Source organism: Protomyctophum parallelum, assembly GCF_964188405.1.
Source record: "Protomyctophum parallelum genome assembly, chromosome: 9".
Classification (NCBI taxonomy): domain Eukaryota; kingdom Metazoa; phylum Chordata; class Actinopteri; order Myctophiformes; family Myctophidae; genus Protomyctophum; species Protomyctophum parallelum.
Window position 1 is genome coordinate 46,085,841 of NC_139706.1, and position 19,924 is coordinate 46,105,764.

Sequence of the window (19,924 nt, forward strand, 5' to 3'; positions counted from 1 at the left end):
CTGTAGCACTCAATTCACTTGACCATTAACCAGTTTGTTGACTAGGGTTCATATACACTGCCAATCTTGTCTTTGTAAGACACTCGATAATATATAATAAACTTTATTTATATAGCACCTTTTTAGACAAAGTCACAAAGTGCTTAATAACATAAAAACAAGCCCAAAATGCAAAATTTAAATAGTTTCTTCAAATGTTACCAAATACAGGTAGTTTTCCATATTCTACACATCAAAGGCCTTCACCACTCCCCCCCCCCCCCCCCAATAAAGCTCATCTGTTCTTACTCCTGTCCAGCGATCACAATAAAGCCAGGGGCTAAGAGTCGCTGTCAGCGTGTTATGTAACAGCAGAATTAAGTGGCCATTTCAAAGCCAATCCCATGACTCTGGGGCTGACCTTGCCCCCTGTTCCATCTGACCTCCAGCGTTAAGATAAAACCGTCTGCAGTGCAAGCTAAACACATGGGATGACTCATAGGATGATCTCACATGAAGAAAGACTCAAGGGGGGCAGAAAGAGGGAGGAGGAAGAGATAATGGAATGGATGAGAGAGACAGAAGCCAACCTCACCCAATCCCCAAAGATGAATAGAGTGAGAACTGGGAGGAGGAGAGGCAGGTGGAGAACCAGAGGGAATGATCACAGAAGTAAAAGGGGGAGATGAGAGGGAAGGAGGAAGGGACATAGAGAGAGAACAGGAGGTCAGCAGAAACAACAGCAAGCGGAAAGGGGAGAAGAAAAGAATGAGACGGGGAGGGAGAGGGCAGAAATGAAGGGAAAAGATCAAGAGAGGACAGACAGAAAGAAGTGAGGAAGGGCTGAGCAAAGCAGAGAAGTGGGAGGAGAAAGAGAGAGCACAGAGCAGCCTGTAAAGCTGTGAGGAGTCACGACATTCACATTCTACAAATTGGAATCTGTGAAATCACCACGCTCGCACAAACACAAACGCAGCCAAAACTAATGAAGGTTATGATGTGGCAGCCTGGCAGGTGCAACATCAGAAACTATAGACACACACACACACACACACACACACACACACACACACACACACACACACACACACACACACACACACACACACACACACACACACACACACACACACACACACACACACACACACACACACACACACACACACACACACACACACACACACACACACACACACACACACACACACACACACACACACACACACACACACACACACACACACACACACACGTTGTTACAGCCAGTGAGGATAGACACACCTGGGTCAAATCACATGACACTCGCAAGTGATTGCTTGCTTGTTCTAATGGAGTTGGCAGTGCCAGATGGATGGGGTTTCAACATGATTAATATAATTAGTGGTGGGTAAGTGCCCATTTCCACAGAGTATATAGTAAAAACGGTACTGTCATCATTACTTTCTAATGCTTGACCAACCCCACCCATTTGGTATCCGGAGCTGGTTAATCACAGACTAAGTACGATCAGTCAGTGTTGTTTGATCCAGGGCAGCTATAGACATGTTTTGGGTAAGGTTCCGATCTTTTGGTGCACTGGGAACCTACATGGTAAAATCCTCAGTGTTACAACTGGAATCAAATGGGCCGTTCAGTGTGCGTCTGAGTTACAAATGGAAAACTGACCACTGAGGATTGTATGGCAATTATTTCCACCCAAATCCAAAACAACTCCCCTAGTAAAAAGCTAAATTTAACAATACAAAAGCATGACATCATCACAGTACTGGCTAATATATTTGACCAATATTTTAAAGACAATCCACAAAATAGTTCCATTCCAGGTGAGGCTCAATGGTTAGAAGGTCAAATGTAAACGTTCAGACGCTAAGTTACATAGCTGATCCAGAGCCTGAAGAAAGTCCTGGACTGATGTAATGGTATAATAGCGCCAAAATATTATTGAATTGGAAACTGTCCATATTCTGAGCATGTAATAAAAAGCAGCTCACAACGCATTAAGTTGCTAAACTTGAGCTTAACAAAGAGACAAATTCAAGGATAGGATTAAGGGGGTTCAAATAAACTCCACGCTAGGGGCAGGTGTTTCAGATTGGGTGTATGGAATGTAATGCTCAAATAGACAAGGAAACACACAGTAATTCACAATCACATGCCATCTAACCTGAGGCCCTGCCCCAAGGCTCTGTACGGGAGCCACGGCCCCTAGCTGCAAGGAAGACACACACACACAGAGAAGACAAACATTTCCCACACACACAATCACAGACATTAAAACTACACAAGAGTGCCATCACATAGCCTAACTGTCTTCCACACCAGCGGGACATCTTGAACAGGACACATGGCAGAAGACAAACTCCCCCTATTAAAGTAATGTTACATGAAATCCTTTTCATGAAAAGGTCTTGGACAACCACTGCTCCACTGCAGTGCTGCTGTACATCCCAGACCTCTAAAAGTCTCTCAAATCAGCCTTGAGCCTTAGCTTAGGGGGCTGGATGGCCACCGGGGAAATACAGTGAACATTTACATAATGAGTTTAATCAGGTCGCATTGACACAACAAGCTTAATGAACTGGGAGCAGAGGGGCCTGGTGATGCATCCTTCTGATTGCATATCTAACACACACACACACACACAAAAGTGTGCGTTTTGTTTTTTGATGATGATGTGTGGGTACGTGGAAGGTGACTTGCCTCTTCTGCCACCATGCTCATCCATCAAGCCCTCTGTAGCAACAGATGGGTCCTCCTTGAACCTGTGAAAGAAAGAAAAAAATAAACGCCACAGGGTTAACAAACATAAAGATCAATATGCCGTGTCGCTGTGCATCCTTGTCACATCAGCTACACTACAGTACATGCCTTTATTGAGGCAGACACACACAGTCACCAAAAGGTCACGTCCTCTTTTCCCAAAGCAACACCCTCGTCAGGTCTGACAAAATGTCATTTTTATGCACACTTTCTACCACTTGACACACACACACACGTAATGCCTCATCATTGTGCTACAGTACCACGAATCCACGATGCCTCTATACATTCCCCTCTACAGCATGATCCTCTGCTGAATCCATTCCCCTCGACAGGCAAATCCTCTAGGCCTTATCTACAGCCAAATTCTCTGCAGCTTAATCTCTGATAGACGAGTGTCAATGCTGCTGCAGGCCCCTCTTCCCCTCCTCTCTTATCCACTCTACTGGTCTCCCCACATTCTTATAATAGTGCCTCTTCAGCTCTTCCCTTCCACTCTCACATGGTATCGGTCTTCTGTGCGTCCCACTCCCGTCTCCACTCTCCTGTGGCATTGCGGTGGCGTGCCAGCCTCGCTTCGTCAATCTGCTCGCGCTCCTTCTTCCAGCGGAGGTACTCCGCCCTCTCCCGGCCTGTCATGGACATGGTCATGTCCATAGAACCCCTCTGACCACCAGGCCTTCGGCTCTGAACAGAGGACAGATAAGGAGCATATGAGGATGGATATCAACCAGCTACAAAGCGTACAGAAATGGTATTCTTATTGGGAAAAACTCCCTATTTTGGGAAACCCCACTGCAGAAGGAAGCACTAGGATCATTGGCCTAGGACTGAATATAGTGTTCTTTACCCTTTTTCACTCACTGTAATTCATGGGTTTCATTCAGTTAGGTCATTTAGGATACATTAGAAGACAGTTTTCTGTTGTGGAACTGCTATGTTAGTTAAATGAATGGAACTGCTATCTTAGTTAAATGAATAATTAGTGTGGTTTCCCACCTATAGAAATTGTAACACTTTATTATTTCTAGAGTAACTTATTTTGACGCACTACTCCTCCCACAGTTTTGACTGTACGCACTTCAGCCATATGTCAAATCGACCGGAGAAATCGGGAATCGTGTGCTTGCTAATTCTAAGAGAAAAGTTGTAAAGTTTAATTGATATTAATTTATTCGTGCATACAATTTCCCCATTGACATGAATGGGAAAACACTTTCATTAGAATTATTCATAATAATTACAAAAAATTACTATATCTTATAATTATATCGGTCGACCTCAATGGTGGCACTATAACAGCCCACTTTTTTCCCCTGGATTCCTTGGAGACATTCCTTGCATGTGCATGTGGGGAGAGGGTTATAAGAAGAATTATAATAAGGTTATAAGACAGTTATAAGAAGAATTCGCCCCTGGTTCATGTATAATCTAATTGTGGCGTGGTAGAGACGTCTGCACGCACACCCCCCCCCCCCCCCCCCCCCCGCCCCCTACCAAACTACATCTTCGGGTGCTCCATTGAGAACTAGCCCAAAATACCCATCCATCACTGTACTGTACTGTATGCAGCCCTGCTGTCAATGTAGCATCGTAAACTGTATACATATTTGGCTGCTGGGTCAATATGTGTTTAAGCTCCAATACCACTGCAACTTCCGTGCAACACACTTGGCACATAATTGTGTGCGTTCCACAGAACGCCACACTCACAGTCCATTCTTTCTCCAGCTCAGCCCCGGTCTTAACGTTGTCAAAGTCAAGGCCGCCCCAGTTACGGACGTGTCTCCTGCTGCCCTCCTTGCGGTCCAAGTCGGGAACCGGGCCAGAACGCCGCGGGTCGTCCAGGAAGTTACGGATGGGCTTGTCTCCATCCATCTGTGGAACAAGAAGAAGGAAATGTCCGAAATAGCTTCCAAAGTCAACCTCCACAGGATAGGTTTTGTGATTGATTGATTGATTGATTGATTGAAATATTTATTAACAGTTTGCAGAATTTACAGTACATTTCAAGCACAAACTCAATACAAAGACTGTTAACTGTGAGTGGACGACCCAATTAAGCATTACACTTGTTTACAACAGGGTCCACATTGTTCAATTCATCAAAACATTTAGAGACATAAAAATAGACATTTCTATGTAGCTAAAGAACAGAACAGGAATTCATCATATAGGAAGCAAAAAGGGAAGTACAGTGAGGGGAAATGGGGGGGGGGGGGTGGGGGATTCAGATTTTACAGAGGCCAGTTTCGAATTGCAGCCATCCGTAGGAGCGGTTTTGAAGGAGTCAAGGGATTCACATGTCTTAATGACTGTTGGTAGGGAGTTCCACATTTTGGTGGCATAGGAGCGAAAATAATTTAGTCCCTTGTTTGTGCCGAATCTGGGTTGTACATGGTTTGTTGCACTCCCTCTGGTGTTGTGGGTGTGGACTTCGTTTACATTAAGGAAGTATTTAGACAGGTACATGGCTATCTTGGTGGTGTATCGAATCTTGTAGACCAGACCCATTGCAAGATGCTGTAAATGCCCAGCTAATGTCCACTCAAATCTATTCTACATCACATTTTCTCACATGGACAGTGGTGTGAACAGTTAAAACCCATACCCGCTGCCCTCTCTCATACAGTTAAACATACTCTGAACACAGTTAAAACAGTCTTTCCCACTTTAGATGGAGGATGTTTTCCCATACATACCCGCTGCCCTCTCTCATACTCTGCAATCTTCTCCATCTCCTCGTTCATCATCTCAATGTTCTGCCTCCTCTTCTCCTCCCATTCCTGTCCATGAACAAGCACCGTTAAAGGGATTGTGACATAAAAAAAAAGGTTTTGGAATTGTTCTTGTTTTTTTTAGGTTTTCTATTCTCAATTGCACCCAAAAAACATGAACTTTTAACATTCAGTAGATTTTCTGTGATCTGGGGTTTTCTGGCTCAAACAGGTGCTCTGATTTGCCGGCAGTAAGTGACATCACTTACTGCAAATCCCATATATGTCAATGGGACTTGCCAGCAGATGTCACTGTTTCACTGTGTTGCCTGTTTTCATTGTAGCTCAAAAGGCCCAAAAAACCCCAAAGAAAACTTCAGACCACAGAAAATCCACTGAATGTTCAAAGTTCAGGTTTTTTGGGTGTAATTGAGGTCATAAAACCTAAAATAAAAAATAAAAATAAAAATAAATGAAAATGAATGTCATAAAACCTTTAAAGCATCTGGATGGCAATTCATTCATTCAATTACATAGAACCAGAACAAATCGTGTCGATCGCTTGTTGTTGTAACCACCTTTAAGAATCCGATGGGCCGGTTTACCCATAGCTTGAAGCTGAATTTTGTTGTTCATATGTGGAAAGTTTAAGGGTGCATAAAAGATTTTATGGGCACAATCCTTAATGAAGGAATAGGGGACATGTTTATGGGAACAGGGTTATGTCGCCCAGTGTTTTTCGGCGATGGCAGTGCACTTGCCATCCAGCTAATGAGCTAGTGTGAGTGTGTGAGAGAAGGCGGGGGGGGAGCAGTGCAGCAGTGTGTGTCCAGTATGTGTGTGCACTCGTAAGAAGAGAAATTTTTAAAGTGCATCTCGTTATCGGTTCAGAAAATGAGCACTGAAACGAGATAATTTTGTTGATGCTGGCAACATGCAATTTACTGCATGAGTGAAATGGTCACACCGTCTGGCCCGCGTTACTGCGTCAGGATGTTTAATGATATTTGGTAGAAAATGTATTTCAAAGAGTACAGTATGTTTTGTAATTGAGGCAAAATTGCCAAAAACTCATCTGTAATCGCAAAGCGTTTAGATTAACATTTGCTCCTGTTCACTCACCTTTGATTTCCTGTCCATGCCAGACTGTGGGCCTCCTCCTCCCTCTCTCATCCCGTCCCTGCCGCCCTCTCTGGCTCCTCCTCTCCCTCTCCTACCTCTACCGCGCCCTCCTCCTCCTCTTCCTCCCCCTGGCTCTCCAGTCTCTCCTTCTCTAGGTGGTCTGTCAAGACGGGGTTCTCGGTCAAGACGGGGTTCTCGGTCAAGACGGGGTTCTCTGTCACCACGGGGTTCTCTGTCACCACGGGGTTCTCTGTCACCACGGGGTTCTCTGTCACCACGGGGTTCTCTGTCACCACGGGGTTCTCTGTCACCACGGGGTTCTCTGTCACCACGGGGTTCTCTGTCACCACGGGGTTCTCTGTAGGGTTGGGTGACGATACGAATACATCGTCAATCGCGAATATACTGTACGAATCCAATCGGCGAATATTTTTATTAGGCGATTTTTCGGGACGATTTAGCCCAATTAACCTGTAAAGTGTGAGCAACATGTGAATCAATTTGGGCCAGCAAGCGGCCGGGTGGAAATCCCCCTCCTCCACAGTCCCCGCACTCAGCAGTCAGCAGCATCGGGGAACGGCACTTACGGCAGCCGCCTGCCAGTGTAAAGGCTGGGAGCTGAGGAAGGCTGTAGCCTACATGTTGTTTAAGCTCCGGAGTCCAGACCCATGCAGTTTAATAATATACAGTCACAATCCCAATGCGCCACCCGTGAAGTCGGGGGGGGAATAAAAAACAGGCTGCTAGTGTTAGTATAGGCTTATAGCTTAGCGTTAGCTTAGCGTGTAGCTACTGATTCAACACACTGGACTTCATCTCCGCCTGTAATCCAAGTTATTTTTTTATTGACAACGTGAACAAACCCCGACACCAGCGCTGCAAAAATAGACAGATCTACAAGCTCTCAACGTGTAGCGAACGGTGCTGCAGAAACAGGCAGGACGCTGCGCCTTGAGAGCCTGTGGATCAGCAGCAGCATGTGGGCACCCCTCTGAGCCTCCGACGCCGGTGCGGGGAGGCAAGACTTCTCCACTGTATAGGCTCGGGGATCATTCGTTAGCTTAGCGCTTAGCTTAGCGTGTAGCCCCTACTGGTGCAACCCACTGATTGAACTTCATCTCCGCCTGTAATCTAAGTTTTTTTTATTGACAACGTGAATGAACCCCGACACCAGCGCTGCAGAAATAGACAGATCTACAAGCTCTCAACGCGTAGCGAACGGCACTGCAAAAACAGGCAGGACGCGATGCCTTGAGAGCCTGTGGATCAGCCCGGCCGCAGCAGCTTGTGGGCTCCGCTGCTCCGCTCCGAGCCTCCGATGGACCGGTGCGGGGAGGCAAGGGAGCAAGTTACCCTGGCTGCGCAGCAGAAACAGACTGATCTACAAGCTCTCAATGCCTAGCGAACGGAGCGGCAAAAACAGGCAGGACGCGGCGCCGTGAGAGCTTGTAGATCTGGCTTTTTTGCGACCTGCAGTGAGCTGTTCTCACTTTACTTTTATGACACGAATACATCGTCAATCGCCGATTTTTGGTCAGACGATTGGCGATTGAAAGAAATTGGCATATCGCCCAACCTTAGTTCTCTGTCGAGACGGGGTTCTCTGTCCCTCCTCTCCTGGCGTCCACCTCCTCCTCTTTGACCTGCTCGTCCCATACGCCCTGACCCCGCCGCCCTCCTGGGGGGGCTGTGGTTGTCACCCTCCTCTGACGACCTCCTGGCGGGTGGCGCTCCGGGCTTCCAATCGTTCACCACTCTATTGTCCTGTGGGGGAAAAGACATGCTTGTCAATCAATATGAAATCACTTTTCCTTCAGTTCAGCCACTATTTGACCAAACAAGACAGGGTTGGATTTAATAATGCTGTGGCATCCTTGACCAATCCTTAGCCATGGAAAGTAAGATACTAGAATGTGTGTGCAGTTTGTGTAGCCACAGTACACAAATAAATTGATCTTCAGTGGCAAATCTGCATTACACCATGTCATCATTTGGCCAAATAAAAATAATGAACTTTATAAATATTTCACAAATAATAACAAAAGTGTTTCAAAAGAACAATGTTGGTGAGATTCACTGAACATTTGTATATTTTACATGGGCAGATTTGTGTTGTTTTTATTTTTACTGTCCACTCCTGTCATGGTAATGTGACATTTATTTTATATGTTGATTTTCTTGTACTGTATGGCATTACATATATATCTGTCCCTGTATTATTTTCAATAGTATCTGAGGAAAGTCACAGAGGTACTGTAACTTTAAGAGTCACATGACTGTGGACTATGCAGCTGCTACCTGTTTTGATGATTACATGCGTTTCTGATTAGTTGTCTATACCTGTGAATGTATTTAGTGACATGTCAGCCTACTCTGAATCATGCCTGAGGAAGGTCGAAGGACCGAAACGTTGCATTTGACAATAAAAAAGCTCTTGAACCAGCAAACAAACACACCAGACAGTGTGCGGGTCTCCCTCCTTCTCTACGTGTCTGCAGTCTGCTACTTTGTCGCCGACGCACCTGTTATTATTAGTAAGTCGAGGTCTTCCCTTCAGAAAAATGGGCAGACTTTCAATTACAGTATGACCTCAGACACATCATTTACACTATTTCAGACTCTCTCAGCCAGAGGTGCTTCTGTTGGCACTGCCACACTACATGCATACAAACCCTGTTCTAGAAGACAGCTAATCATTACTTCTTAATCTAATTCTGTTTAAGATTCTTCGGATAAGATTGTGATTGCAAGACGATCAAAGAGTAAGACAGGGAGACAGACAAGTTAAGAGAGAATTATAAGACTGTTTGAACCGAAAAGGGAGAGTGCAAGAATTTCAAAGAAGAAGGTATTAAAAAGACTAGAAAATGTGCCCTTCTGGGCACAGGTCTCCACCAGGATAGGAATGTAGGACATTGCAGCTTGCCTTCATCTGGTGGTTGGATAAAAGGGCAACAAAAGTAAACTAGGGAGTTGGCATACAAAGTTATCCACAGATCCGTGCAGTTAGAGGTAAAAACACTTTTCGGCCAGTTATAGCGCCACCTTGAGGCTGAGTTGAAATTGTTCATGTGGCATTTCTTCCTCGGCCTAGTGGGAATGTGGGTGCACAATTTCACGGAAATCACGCAATGTGTTCATGATTTGCAGCATTTTGTTTGAAACTGAGCACTCCTGTGAACTTTGGAAGCAAATCTTAACCAATCAGGATGGAGTCTGAGAAATCTGAAAGACCCGTTTCGTTGAATGGCTCTAGAGAGACTGTGTACCAATTTGCGTGATGTTTGGACAAAATCTGTAGGTGTACTGTGCAAAAACTTGTTTTGCACAAAGCGGCCTCCTGGTGGCGCTTTAACAGGCCGTTCTGGAAAGTTTGGGGCAGAGGTTCATCGTTGGCATCCAGGGAGTGTGTGTGCAAAATTTGGCATCGACCGGGTTAACAGTGGCCGAGATTAGCTGCTCACGGACACACACACGGACGGACGGACACACACACGGACGGACACACACACGGACGGACGGAGTGCAAAACATACTCTCCCCCCATGCCTTCGGCCTGGTGGAGACAATAAGCAAAGTCTAATTAATAACCAGGATTTAGGGACAGGTTAATCAGCCAAGTTCACCCTTCTGTCATTAATCACTGCACCACCAAAGGTACATCAGTTCAGTAGATGGCATGATCCTGCCAGCAGTGACCCAGTAGGCCCACTGCTCTTAAAACTCCTTCAGTGCCACCTAGTGGTCACCAGTTTAGGCTCTGAGTGCCAGATCTCCCATTATTAAAAAAAAGAGGGCGTTTTTAATAAAATTGTAAAAAAAAAATATATTGTAAAAAGATATATATATATATACGTCTTTACGGGCATGGCACTCAGTGCATAGTTGATTTAGATACGGGATGACGTCCCTGGCACAGGAACTCTGGAACACACTAGGATCTCTGATTTAATTGCTACACTCATGTCTCCTGAAGACTGATTAACACAGATTTCAGTCTGTCCCGCTGCCCTCTAGGCCTCTACAGTCCACAGGTGGCAGACTGGGTCCAACCTTTGGGGTCATTGATTGTATTAGACTTAGAATCTTTCCGTATGCCTCAATCATAACCGTCCCAATCCCCTCAGATACAAGTGCAACCGTTTTCAGGTCAGGGTTGCCTGGGTAGAAAAAGAAGGGTTTTGCAGGACCCTAAGCCATGACTAGGCAGGTGTGTGGTTCTTAGCCTAACAGGCCTGTTAACCTAACTGGGTAATGAGGAGCTGTCAAAGATTATGAGTTGCGTGGTCTGTCTTTTCAAGGAGCCCGGGGTCATCACGTTACAGAGATAACCATGTTATCTTCTCCCCAGGCCCACAATCTCATGGGGGGAAATAAACATCCATTTGCTTAACCCATTCTGAACGGGCACCCATTTTGGTGTCAGCATCATGTCGTGCTTTAGCTATTTAAAAATAGCAGATCTACAAGCTCATATCGCGCCACCGAGTGGCGCGATACGAGCTTGTAGGTCTGCTATTTTTGAAAAATCGAAGAACGACTGACATTTTTAGAATCTGATCTCAGGTCAGAATGGGTTCATCAGACCCAGTGTTTGTCCGGCGGAAACCTTGTATGAATCTGATCTCAGGTCAGAATGGGTTAATGGTGTTTGGGGTTTTGGTTTATGCTGATGTGAAATGACAGGCCGTCACGGTGTCTCCGTTCAGCTCCCCTGTGCCGTCTTCACTGTGGGCTGACACATTTGCATTGGTTGCAGCAAGCAGTGCACAATTAGCCCATTCTGACCTGAGATCAGATTCATACGAGGTTTCCGCCAGACACACACTGGTCTGATTAACCCATTCTGACCTGAGATCAGATTCTAAAAAAAAAATCAGTCGTTCTTCGATTTTTCAAAAATAGCAGACCTACAAGCTCGTATCGCGCCACTCGGTGGCGCGATATGAGCTTGTAGATCTGCTATTTTTAAATAGCTAAAGCATAACATGATGCCGACACCAAAATGGGTGCCCGGTCAGAATGGGTTAGAGCAGGAAATAGGACACCGTTTTCACTGTAGTGTGACCAGAGGTTTCAGAACTTTTCCAGAATGTTTCTAATGGATTTGGTAGGCTAATACCAAGGTTAGACCAGTAACGTTCTATTCGCCAGTGAAAACCAGCTGGTACCCAACTAAGAGTAGTCACTCTAATCAAGCAATAGCAAACATCCATTACAGCCTATTCATATTTTATTCATCCAATCTTACATTGCAAGGATTGGGGAATCTTTTGGAAACCTAATATTCTTCATGAGGTCACATTTATATTTTGAATTTATTCCATTAATAATCTGTATAGCAGCCCAGTCTTGTTTAACCACCTTGATCGGAATGAACAGGTTAGGTTTAGTTAGATTATTTCAACTTGCCGATGTTGTTATGAATTAGCCAAATTTCAGTTACTGTTGAGGCAGTTACATGTAGGCTATCGGCACTATTTTCCTACTGCATAGTCAAAATAAAACTTTTATTGTAATATCACTGGCTGTTGGCCAAACGGCTGACTACTCAATTAAGTCCAACAAGCTACTTTATTAAATACATTTTCAAAATGTTAATCAATTCAATCTAATCAATTCAAATGTATCTAGTCTTTCTAATGGACTAAAGTTGCGATTCGTTAACCCATTCTGACCGGGCACCCATTTTGGTGTCAGCATCATGTTATGCTTTAGCTATTTAAAAATAGCAGATCTACAAGCTCATATCGCGCCACCGAGTGGCGCGATACGAGCTTGTAGGTCTGCTATTTTTGAAAAATTGAAGAACGACTGACATTTTTAGAATCTGATCTCAGGTCAGAATGGGTTAATCAGACCAGTGTGTGTCCAGTGGAAACCTCGTATGAATCTGATCTCAGGTCAGAATGGGTTAAGCATGTACAGTATACTACTATGTACGACCCCCAATCTCTGCTTCAAAACAATCCAGACATGATGAAAGTGAAACGTGCCAAAAGGTCCCACCTCCACATGCTGTGAGTGTGTGCGTGTGTGTGTGCGCTCAGCTGAGAAGTGTGGTTGTCCTATCAGTAGACCAGAAGGTCTAATCATGATTCTTATGATTAGAAATTAATAAATGATCGGATCGGTTGAAAAATCATGAAGATATTTATTTCAGAAAACTGGAGGATTTAGAAGATTTTAAGTGTAATTTCGAGGTCAGGCCTAAATGGGTTAAACAAGGTACTCGCGTGTGTCACTTCTATCTGCTTGCTGGGAACTGAAATAATGTTCAACTTGGGCGCTAGGAAGCGTTTTATGGCATTTTCAGCCGAGAACCAAAGCATCTTGTTGGACACGGGCCCTAACCCTGACCTACCCCAGCTGGTCTTGAGAGGTCTACTGTGACGGTGAAGTTCTCTTTGTCCGTCTTCCTCCTGTCGACCTCCTGGTCGTGGGGCCGTGCCTTTCGGGCCGTGGTCACAGCAATGCCCTCCTGCTCCGCCTTCTTCTTGTCCTCTTCTATTTCCTGTTGATATATCCCATGAGAAAAAGGGAGAGAACGATGATGCCAAGCTTTAAAGGTCCTTGCACAATACTGCATGTTTCCGCCAGTTTTCCGAAAAACGCGCCCTCCAGAACTGCAAGAACCTTAAAAGGTATATTCAGTGATTTCACTTAATTCAAATATCACTTATTTTTTTGTTTTGTTGTGATAATCCTCCCTACTATAGAGTGTGCTGGCCATATAAGGAGTTCATCCCTGTCCCCAGTTAACCCCTGGGGGTCAAAAAACCTTAGGTTTCGTTTTTGACTCTCTATCCTGATTGGACGAAAGGCTGGGTCCCACAGCCAAAAACGAAACCTAAGGTTTTTTGAGTGAAATCACTGAATATACCTTTAAGTGTCACAATGATGATGCCAGCTAAGAGCTTTATGTGTCACATCACAGGTTTACAGGTGTAAAGAAGTGGGTTAAATTATTTTTTCTCATATCATGTTGTAGGGAGAGGATATCGGTAGCAAAGAAAAAGAGGATAGAACAGATACAAAATCAAAGATATGAGACCAGATTTGACTGAGAGCCTGCCATCGTGCAAATTCCAGCTTTTCACCAGAGGAGAAAAACTTTTTTTTTCTTTTTTTCAAAAATGAGTTAATAGCACAGGCAGACTCTTCACATACTAGAGCATGTCAAGTGTCAGAGCTGAAATCGTGTAAATATGAAATACATGCTTAAACATTTATTGATACATGCTAGGTGTCAAGCAGGGGGGCAGTCAGCCAGATATTTCGTGAAGCCTCATTTGAAATCGGTAGTTCATATAATGGCCTGTTGTGGCGCTGGACTGGACCCAAAAAGCCCCATAGCTCCATAGAGGCCCATGTATTTTGGCCCAACTTCACCTAGACTGTATTACCTTAATAAACATGGTCATGAATACTTTCTGCTTCCAGTCACTAGTTTAATGTCTCATTTCTAATGTCATAATATTCTTTTTGGAAAATTATGGTCCCATTTATTAAAAAGATGACCATAAAGTCGCGTATGTTCTGAGGGGCGTGGCTACCGTTACCGTCTATGATCGGCATTCCCCTCCCACTCAAGAGTCTTCTCCTCCCACTCGAGTCAAAATAAAAACCAACGGAGAAGAAGGGGGGGAAGTCCCGCCTCGTTGTCTGGGCAGCCAATGGCCAGCTGGACCCAAACGGGGCCAGCCAATGGCCAGCTGGTCCAAAACGGATCTAGAAAGATGGCGATTTACAGTGCATGGATTTCAGGCTTCATTTTACGTTCATGTTAGACCCGGGGAACGCTTTGTCCATATTTTTTACAGTCTATGGTGTCAAGCCTGTTTTCTCAACTCGCTGTTTTCTGGAAGACCTTAATCTATAAGCCATATCTCCAAAACTGGTGGGTCAAACTGAACAACCAATGTCAATTTGAAGCTATGATTCCCTGCGAACATTCCAATGGCAGTCCCTCAGTGAAATATTTGCAAAAATGCATATTCGGTTCGGTTGTTTTTAGAGCTGAAACCGAATAGTTGAAGAATCGGGGTTACCTTTCGTAACCTATTGTTTTGTTGTGATGACAAATGTAATCATGTCTTTTGCCATTATCATGGCAAAACAAGGGAACGAGAGGAAAAAATAAAAGGGAACGGCCATGACAGCAATGGTACAAACACTGGTGGGTATACTGTATATATTAGGGCATTCATAAAATTAATAAGTAATTAATTAATACAAGTAGATTCAAATTAGGAGAAGTCGAAGAAAAAGAAGAAAATACATTTTCAATTGTTTTCCCCATATCATATTTTTTGCTCTATGTGTGCGTGTGTACATAATTCAAACTGTAGGATTGGTTATTGTCACGGACAGAAGTCATTCTTTCCTTTGCATACCGCACCGGAGCGCACTCGCCTATTAGTTTGCATTGCACAATGCGCTCGCTATTTCAGAACGCGCCCTTAATTAAAAAACCTAACTGCAGCTGTGTGTGGCTCTCAGCGATGTCCCACTAATTGACTGGCCGAAGTTGAACTGCCCTGCGTAAGAGAAGTAACAGATAGAAGCGCGCAAACTTTATCCCCCCCCTCCTTACCTCCGTGCTGACGCAGTGGCTGTCCCGTTTCTGGTTTAGATTTACGCGCGGGACGCATGAATCTCTCCCTCTCCGGTCAGTGCACGTTACTTGTTGTTCATTTGCATGGCTCAGAAAATAAGTAACATGAATACGTTATCGAGTGGTTGTCGGAGGAGGAGGAATACATGTTCACGTCGTGAACGTGGAAGGTAACAGCAGATTGTATTCTGGTGATGTGCCAACTGCTGCTGGCTGTTATAATGTTAAAGGAGAATTCCATACTAAAAGGCTTTCTTACCTTTCTTTGTAGTTGTTACTTCCCCATCAAAGAGGTCCAGGTGTTATTTTGTGCAAAAGCTCCTTATTGGCTATTTCCCCTACAATAAGACCTAAATGAATTGCATTGAATGGAATGGGATGTATGGGGTGTTGTGCTAATTCGCTTATTTCCATCGAAATAAGTAGTAAAGTGTGCCGCTTGGGTTATTATTTACATTATGAAGAGAGGATATATACAAAAGAATTATCATTTTGAGCGATGGAAATAAGCAAATTAGCACAACACCCCATACATCCCATTCAATTCAATGCAATTCATTTAGGTCTTATGGTAGGGGAAATAGCCAATAAGGAGCTTTTGCACAAAATAACACCTGGACCTCTTTGATGGGGACGTAACAACTACAAAGAAAGGTAAGAAAGCCTTTTAGTATGGAATTCTCCTTTAATATAGACCTACTGTCTTCTATTGTGTTCTGAAGGTCGGGCTGCTGTACTGCCACTAATAGTGTTAATGTTATATTTTGTAAGGTGTTCTTATGGCTGCCTGGCCGGTGCCGCTGTGCTGCGCTGTGTGCCAATTATGCCCCGTTGTGTTCTCTTTTCTGGTCTCTGTACTGCACTGTTTAGTGTTTACTACTATTACATTACATTTATATGTTTTGATAATCAGCGCTTTGCCATAGATACATACAGCCTAGCCTAGTCTTTTCTAATGGGTTTCTGTGCCAGATTGGAGAGGCCACTGTGTGCGCAGTGTTCCGTTTGACATCCGTATTTGAGTGTGCGGCTGTGCGCACCTCCACCCCCCCGTCCCACGTCCCACGTCATAAAACGACGCATCGACTCAACTTCGACTTTACTGTCTGACAAGGAGATCTGAGGGTGGCAGCGGGGGGCAGTGTCTTAGGTGTAAAGGGTTTGATGAGGTCTGGCCATATATGGAGCATGTCTTGAGTGTACAGGGTTTGATGAGGTCAGATCAACATTTATGGAATGTCAGAACAGGTCAGCTCCATAAATGGAGATCTAAGGGTGGCAGCGGGGGCAGTGTCTTGAGTGTACAGGGTTTGATGAGGACCCAGGTAGGGCCGGGCCTTAAGTTTCGGGCCTGTTGAGAAACTCTAGTTTCCGCCGGCTGCTTATTTCTCTAGCAAGACTTGTCTTGTTTCTCGGGGGCTTATTTCTCTTACGAGATTTAGCAACACTGTTTCTTTTGCCATTTTGGTAAAAAGAAAATGTTATGTTTAATGTGTTAACTTGAGGCCTACCATACCTGGTACCTCTTGACCAAGGCTTCATTCTTCTTCCTCAGAGCTTCCATAATAAAATGTTATGTTTAATATGTGTTAACTTGAGGCCTACCATACCTGGTACCTCTTGACCAAGGCTTCATTCTTCTTCCTCAGAGCTTCGATGCGTCTGTCCAGCTCAGCATCTTTCTCCTCCTTGGTCTTGAGATCCACCCCTGAAGACTGAGAGGGAAAAGAGGGAAATTTGGAGCCATCCCCTTACCAAAACTCTCTTAAACCGTATACCGGAGGGAATGTGTAGTTGGTACCATCTACAGTGCATTGACCAGCTGTCCAGCTCCACTGTGGCAATTTAGCAAGCAACCCTTAACCCATTTTGGGGCGGGAACCCCTTTTGGCGTTCTAAACATTATGTTATAATTTAGCTTTAAAAAAATAGCAGACCTACAAGCTCATAGCGAGCTTGTAGGTCTGCTATTTTTGAAAAATCGTAAAAATGTGCCGCAAATCTTTGAATATATATTCTTTCAAAGTTAATGTTTTTAAGCGCCACTCGTCTGCTATTTTTCAATAGCTAAAGCATAACATGATGCCAACACCAAAATGGGTGCCCGGTCAGAATGGGTTAAAGGGAAACTTCACCCTTTTGGCAAAAAACATATGTTAATGACGTTTAGAAGCTTTAGAACACTTTCCTGGGGGTTTTTGTGTGTGTAATATGTGGTTTTAGATATTTTGGATTTTAGCAGTGAGCCTAGTTTCTCTGATGGCTGATCACCGTCGCGAGGGACGTAATGTTGTAGTTTTCTAACCCTTAAAAAACGACACCGCGGTAATAAGCTATCACCTCAAACTGGAGTATGTATGAGCCTTAAGACAGCCCTCCCCCTATCCACAAGGAGGAGCAGTGCACCAAAGCATTATGGGAATTGTAGTCTAGGAAGGAAGTGAGCCCAGTGTCAATGACATCAGAGACACTGGGCTCACTGCTACAATCTAAAATCACATATTACACACATAAAGTGTTCTAAAGCTTCTAAACGTCATTAACGTATATTTTTTTGCAATAAGGGCGAAGTTTCCCTTTAAGTAAGGTAATGTCATAATTACAATCTGCTCCTGATTTTGAGCAACTCACTACTCACCATGGCTGCTTCTAGCCTGTCTTCACACTCAGACAGAGGACTGTACACTTCTGCCCCGTGTTCCTGAAATATAGAAAACAAAGATCCTCAACTGTGGCAATCTGCTAGCCTGGCTTAGACCAAGACTGTCATAGGTTTATTTTATGGAGTATGTCAATGCACTCTACAGTCTCTTGGCAAGCAGTCTGCCTTACACATAACAGCTTAACGTTGTTATAACTTATAGATACCCGGTACACGGTAGTCGACCTGGCCGGGAATCAGGGCATTAACGGTTTCTGTAAATGTGTTCATGAAGAGACAGGTGACCGTGTCTCCACTTAAATTCACTGACATAAAAAGGATGTGTTCACTTCAGAGTCAGACCCCCTGACACGTCCCACAGCAACTCCGCTATGTTAATTCATAAATCCAAATGCGATCCCAAAAGCCTCTAAGCGTCTTAATAGACACAGTGCTGGTGGTGTGCATGATGCAGGTTAACATAACATGCACCACACCGATTATCTTGTGCGTTGAGTGATACTACAGTACTGTGCCACCATCATCCATAATATACGTTTGTTTCTCGACGAGGTCATGCAGTTGTTGTTGTTGTTGTTGCACAGGCTTTTTACGCGCTCTCCCACGGGGACTTGGAAAGTAATGCAGCCACACTGACTGGGCCATGTCTGTCTGCGCCTCGGTACAAAGGGGGACCGCCGTGCTAGAGAAACGTGTTGTTATTATTCAGTAACGCGTGCGCTACGGTATAACAATGGACGGGTTTGGGCACATACTATATATACAATCGTAAATGGTCGCAGGTGTTTTCATATTACCTTTGATCAGAGGGAGGCGGTTACAGTAACGAGGTGGCTGGAAACTCGTTACAATGTTTCTATAACACTCCGGCGACAATGTGTCCTCATTATTGAGCTAGGCTTCCTGTAGCCAGTATTCAACTTCCTGCCAAATAGGTGACCTATCTCCTCTCTTTAAGTTTAAAGCGACATGATCACCAGGCATGAATATAACACTTTTAATAAAATACAATAATAGTTGTATTATTATAGGCCTACATGATGCCGTTTATGATCGACCATTCAGATGAGTGAAAAAAAACACACCAGAATGAATGACAACAAACATTTACCACAGTTTAATTTAGCCTAGTAAAGCCTACTAAATGTACACGGATGTGAAACACCCACCAGATGGCGCTAGTGACCACATAAATATATCTCACCATGACAACCTACCGCTGCACGGGGTCAAGGAAGGGATCGGTACACGCGCGCGCACGTGCAAACACACACACGCACACACACACACACACACACACACACACACACACACACACACACACACACACACACACACACACACACACACACACACACAATCTCTCTCTCTCTCTCTCTCTCTCTCTCTCTCTCTCTCTCTCTCTCTCTCTCTCTCTCTCTCTCTCTCTCTCTCTCTCAGTCTCTCTCTCTCTCTCTCTCTCTCTCTCTCTCTCTCTCTCTCTCTCTCTCTCCCCTATCTAGTTCAATAGGATGAGTCAGCTGTTTCAGCCTTCAGGTCTAACAAGTGAGTCTAGTTTGTCATGAGAGTGATGTCATGTATACATAGACTGTAATAATACCCTTAATAGCCTAGGCTAAGGGTAAGGCTATATGTTTACTTGCCTTGCTTTCAGAAAGGAATATATATAAGGCAACCATTTGAAAGGATATTTTGTGAATATTATAAATGGAAAGGAATGGAATTATTTGTGTTATTGAAATGTAGGCCTACTACAATTATCCAGTTTAGCGTTTCCTTCTGACTCTGTCACATGCACACACAAGCAAATGCATACATTTACACAACTCAAGAATCGTGCAAGCGGCGGACAAAGTACTCACTGACAAAGTAGTGAAAGCCTAGATTCTCCAGGTCAAATATTACTCAAACATTAGTCAAAGTTGCTCAGTCAAAAAATTTACTCAAAACTATAAGTACTGCAGGATTGAGTGGTTAATGTTAATATATGTTTTGTAATAACAATTTACTGTAATAACAATTAACTGTTAATAACTTAAAGGGATATAGTTCTGATTTTTTTTT

The 19,924-nt window shown here is 44.0% G+C and overlaps 1 protein-coding gene across 1 annotated transcript in view; it reads right to left on the bottom strand.

The window, feature by feature from the left end:
* ccdc9 (coiled-coil domain containing 9) overlaps window positions 1-18,766 on the bottom strand; it is a 34,204-nt gene extending 15,438 nt beyond the window's left edge. Inside the window, exons 1-10 of the mRNA XM_083773721.1 lie at window positions 18,658-18,766; window positions 17,837-17,899; window positions 16,809-16,913; window positions 12,946-13,095; window positions 8,158-8,345; window positions 6,582-6,939; window positions 5,445-5,528; window positions 4,456-4,620; window positions 3,245-3,429; window positions 2,683-2,744 (exon numbers count right to left, since the gene is read on the bottom strand). Coding sequence (XP_083629847.1) covers window positions 2,683-2,744; window positions 3,245-3,429; window positions 4,456-4,620; window positions 5,445-5,528; window positions 6,582-6,939; window positions 8,158-8,345; window positions 12,946-13,095; window positions 16,809-16,913; window positions 17,837-17,839 — 1,300 coding nt within the window. The 5' untranslated portion in view covers window positions 17,840-17,899; window positions 18,658-18,766. The remainder of the gene's footprint in view (window positions 1-2,682; window positions 2,745-3,244; window positions 3,430-4,455; window positions 4,621-5,444; window positions 5,529-6,581; window positions 6,940-8,157; window positions 8,346-12,945; window positions 13,096-16,808; window positions 16,914-17,836; window positions 17,900-18,657) is intronic.
* Between the last annotated feature and the right edge of the window lie 1,158 nt (window positions 18,767-19,924).